The following is a 4286-nucleotide window of genomic DNA, read 5'->3' on the forward strand; positions in this document are numbered from 1 at the left end:
TCCCATTTTGCAGATGCGAAAAGTATGACTGCTAAGGGAAAAAACCGAGTTGCTTTGCGATGACTAAATGCCAGGACTCCACTGGGCCACGTGCAGCAGCGCATCTGGCCCCTCGCGATCCCACCCGCGCACGCTCGCTCTTTCCCTCCCTGCCGCCGCCGCGCCGGGTCCACGTGTGTGTGTCTGTGTGCGGAATGGGGACGGGGGCGGTGCCGCCGGAGGGGTGGGGTCGAGGCTAACGTCACGGACAGTGCTACCCAATCAGCGGCGGGCTCGCGGCCCCGGCGCTGGTATTGGGGCAGCGAGGGGGCAGTTCTCTATAACGCGGTCTCCGGGAGCCAGCGGGGAAGAAAGAAGCCGAGCGGGCGGAAGGCGCCCTCCCCGCCGCCTGGGCCCGGGCACCGGGTGCCGGGCCGGGGTCCTTCCCGCCTCCGGCGACCGCCGGCCGCTTTGTTTTCCCCGCCTCAGCGCTTCGGGCGACTTGGGAGGGCTCTCGCCCGGGCTGCGCAGAGAACGCTGCGGCAGGAAGGGCGGCTGACCGCGCCGGGACTCGCAGGGACCCAGGAGTCCGGCCGCCGGGAGGGCCGCGTGACGAGATCGAGGAGGGAGCCAGAGCGCCGCGGGCCGGGGTAGCGGGCTCGGGGCGCCCGTGAGCACAGACCTCCCCGTCGAGGGGGGGCGATGTTCCCCTCGCCCGTGGGCTCTTCGGGCAGCCAGGGCATCCCGCCACTGGGACCAGGGCCCCCTCAGTGGGCACCCCCTCAGGCTGCTCCATGGAGACTCTGTGTCCCCCTCCCCGCCTGGCAGTGCCGGCGTCCCCGCGAGGGTCGCCCTGCTCCCCTACACCCCGGAAGCCGCGTCGGGGGACACAGGAGTTCTCTCCGCTGTGCTTGCGTGCCCTTGCCTTCTGCGCCCTTGCCAAACCCCGGGCGTCCTCTCTGGGCCTGGGGCCTGGGGAGCTGGCGCCACGGGCCCCGGTGCTGCGGGGCCCTCGAGCCTCCCTGTGCACCGGCAGCTGGGCCCCGGATGGTCTGAAGTACCTCGGGGCACAGGCCGGGCAGTTCAGTGATCCAAAATACCCGGCGGGCGAGGATGCCGGTGTCGCGGTGTGCCCGGGCGGCGGAGAGGAAGAAGAGGGAGGAGGCAGCTTCCCGCACTTCGGCGCTCGCTCCGACGCACCTCCGGGCCGCTGCCCGGAGCCCCGGCGTCCTCGGGAATCTTCGACCAGCTCCGCCTCGGCTCCGCCTGGGCCAGACCAGGGTCTCGAGTCCCAGCCTGATCCAGCCGCCTGCCCGCCTCAGGATCCTGGCTCCCTGCCTCCGCCGCCACCTGCGGGCCTCTCCACCGAGCCCGCATGTCCCGGGGCGGCTCCCGAGCCATCCCTGCAAGGCCAGGAGGCTGCAGTGGATGGAAACCCCCCGCTGGCGGCCCCCGAGGCATCAGCCGTTAGTCCCTCGACGGCCAGCGCAGCTCCGGCCCCGCCGGGCGATCTCCGCCAGGAACATTTCGATCGTCTGATCCGCCGGTCGAAACTTTGGTGTTATGCAAAGGGCTTCGCCCTGGACACTCCGAGTTTGCGCCGGGGTCCCGAGCGGCCGCCAGCGAAAGGGTCGGCCCGGGGAGCAGCCAAGAAACGCCGGCGGCCACCTCCGCCCCAGCGCAGCGCGCAGCCCCGCCGCCCTGCACCGACACTCCCCACCAACAGCACCTTCAGCCTTCTGGACGCCTTTCCTTGCCCTCCGGCCCTGGTGGTGGGGGAGGACGGAGACTTAGGGCCTGCATCTTCGCTTCGCCTACAAGGAGACTCTAAGCCCCCGCCTGCCCACCCCTTATGGAGGTGGCAGATAGGGGGACCCGCCGTTCCTGAGCCCCCTAGCCTCAAATTCTGGGGGGTCAACCTGGAAGAACTCTAAGTGTGGGATCTGTTCTGCCAAGTTTGGGAAATTGGGGCTACTGCCAAACTGCGGGCTTGAGGAGACCGCCTCATTTCCCACATTTGCCTGTTCCCTTCCTTTAGGTTTCTTGGGCTGTGGGCAGAGAGACCTCAAATGACAGTGAGCTTTAAGCACCTAAGAGGTCGGGGTGAGGTTCCCTCCAACTCATCTTTGCAGAGGAACCGAGGGCTGGAGTCGGGAGAAGGCTTGACCCCTTAAGGCTGAATGACACGGATTCCAATCCCTCCTCCACCTCGGCTCTCTGGGGCAGGGCCTTCACACCCCAGGGGGGAGAGAAGGAGGCTGGCTCTGGACTGGGAAAAAAAAGGGGGGTGGTGGGGGAGACCTTGGTGATGGACAAACCGGTTGTTTCTGCGTTGGAGGGCTAGCCTGGGGGTGTGGGGGCTGTGGTAGGGGTGGGAAGGTGATTGGCAGCGCCCCGGGGGCATCCCCACCCCCATCGCCCAGGCCTTTAACCCTTCACTCCCTACCGGCCTTCTTAGCACCACCAGATCTGTGATAGGGGAAGGGGGGCAAATCACCTCCTTCCTGTTTCCTTCCTAGGGCCCCCTAAGTTGGAGTGACCCCTTAATTGATGAAATCTTCAATATCAGCCACCAGCCTTTCCCTTTTGTCCACTTTTGGAGTTTCTTCAGTTTTTCTTTGCTTTTTGTTCATAAGCTCTGATGGTAAAAGAGCACCCCCCACCTTGGTAAATTGGCCTTCTCCCCAAGTTGCTCTTCATAGGAAGAGGGGCAGTGCTGAGGGACCCCGCCCCATTGAGGAGTTTGCCTGGGGAAGGGGCTGGGGACTGTCCCAGGGAAAGCAATGGAAGGTGGAAGAAATCAATAAAGTCAGACCAAACAAGTTGCCATTCGAGGTCCACTCCACAAATTCATGGATGGGAGGGGGGTTGAAGTAGAGGGCTGGCCTGATTCCGTTCTTTGAACACCCAAACAGCCCCCTAAAGGGTGGAGACAAAACAAGCAGTATTTTACAGAGTGCTAAATGAAAGGGCTCTTGGCCTAACCTCTAGGGTCTCCTGGGGTTCGAAGGGGAAAGTTTGGGTTTGGATGGGACCTGGGCTGAGGTACTTTCTTCCTCCTCTAGCCACAGGCATTTCGGGAGTTGTCAGGGATCTGATGGATCCGAAGGGGGCAGGGCCAGGGGATTAGGTTTGAGGTCAGAGGTTCTGTTTTCCAGGCGAGGGGAGAGATAGGCCTGGGCCACGCCCCAGCCCAGAGGGTTCCCTGGAGTCGTAGAGGGGTGGAATGAACACTTTCGTCCACCTTTCCAGGTGAGGTCAGAGGAGGCCAGGTCTCAGGGTGATTCCTGGCTGAGGTGAGGGGCAGTTGTGGGACCCTTCTGCCCATATTGCGCTGGTGAATAGCGCTCCCTCTTCCCCCAAAACCAGGGTGAAGGAGGAATAATTCCCACATACAACACTGGGGAAGGACTTGTCTCCTTTTCTGTGAAAATGCTTTGTAAAAAGTTGTTATTGTTTGCATAGAGCAGATTCTTGAGAAAAAGTGTTTTGCACCACAAAATTGTGTGTGTTTTCAAAGCTGTCTCCTTTCATTTTTCTTTCCCTGGGGGTCAGGGTGGGGGTGGGGTGGGTGGGCGTGTGGTGGGCACTGCTCTTTTAACATCTGGCCTTTATGAACCCTGCTGACCTCCCCTCCCCCCTCCAGCTGTGTCATTGGAAGGAGGAAGGAGGGTGGGAGAGTGCCTTCCATTCCTCGGTGTTTCAGAGGTATCCATCTTGACCCCCAAGAATAGAGGAGAGGAGGAAGGGAGGCACTGGGTCTGAAGGGATGATGTTTGTGGGAGGAATTGGTAAAGGCAGGCTTCCTGATTTTAAAAAGCTCCTTGCTTTTAGTGATATGGTCTGGGTCAGCTTTGGCCTTTTGGACCTGCCTATAACTGGGGATGGAGTGGCTTAGCTTTGGGCAAAGGAGAAAGGGATGCTGGACAGGAGATTCCCTTCTTATATCCTGTCTGAGGGGCAGGAGGTGACAAGTTTGGCTGCCCCCACCCCCATGAAAGGATTTATCCTTGTCCTGGAAGGAGGCAGTGGTGAGTTAAAAAACATATCTTTGGGTCGAATCTAGAATTCCCCTTCTTGCTGAATGAAGTTCAGTTTGGAGACTCTCAGGACTCCTAGTGACTGCACAGAATGGGGAACTGAATTAGTTTCCTCAGGTTGCCATAACAAGTTTCCACAGACTTGATGGTTTAAAGCACAGAAGTGTACCCTCCTACATTTGTGGATGCCAGAAGCCCAAAACTATGGTATTTGCGGGGCTAGGCTCCCCAGAAGGCTCTAGGGGGAAGTACCTTCCTTGCCTCTTC

The 4286-nt window shown here is 60.8% G+C and overlaps 1 protein-coding gene across 1 annotated transcript; it reads left to right on the top strand.

Annotated features, from left to right (window-relative positions):
* The first annotated feature begins 298 nt into the window (after positions 1–298).
* On the top strand, positions 299–3498 carry Epop (elongin BC and polycomb repressive complex 2 associated protein). Its single transcript, XM_013356942.4, has one exon. The coding sequence runs from the start codon at positions 774–776 to the stop codon at positions 1911–1913; it is 1140 nt and encodes a 379-aa protein (XP_013212396.1). The 5' UTR covers positions 299–773; the 3' UTR covers positions 1914–3498.
* Positions 3499–4286: the final 788 nt, after the last annotated feature.

The sequence above is a fragment of the Ictidomys tridecemlineatus genome, chromosome 3 (assembly GCF_052094955.1).
Source record: "Ictidomys tridecemlineatus isolate mIctTri1 chromosome 3, mIctTri1.hap1, whole genome shotgun sequence".
Taxonomy (NCBI): Eukaryota; Metazoa; Chordata; class Mammalia; order Rodentia; family Sciuridae; genus Ictidomys; species Ictidomys tridecemlineatus.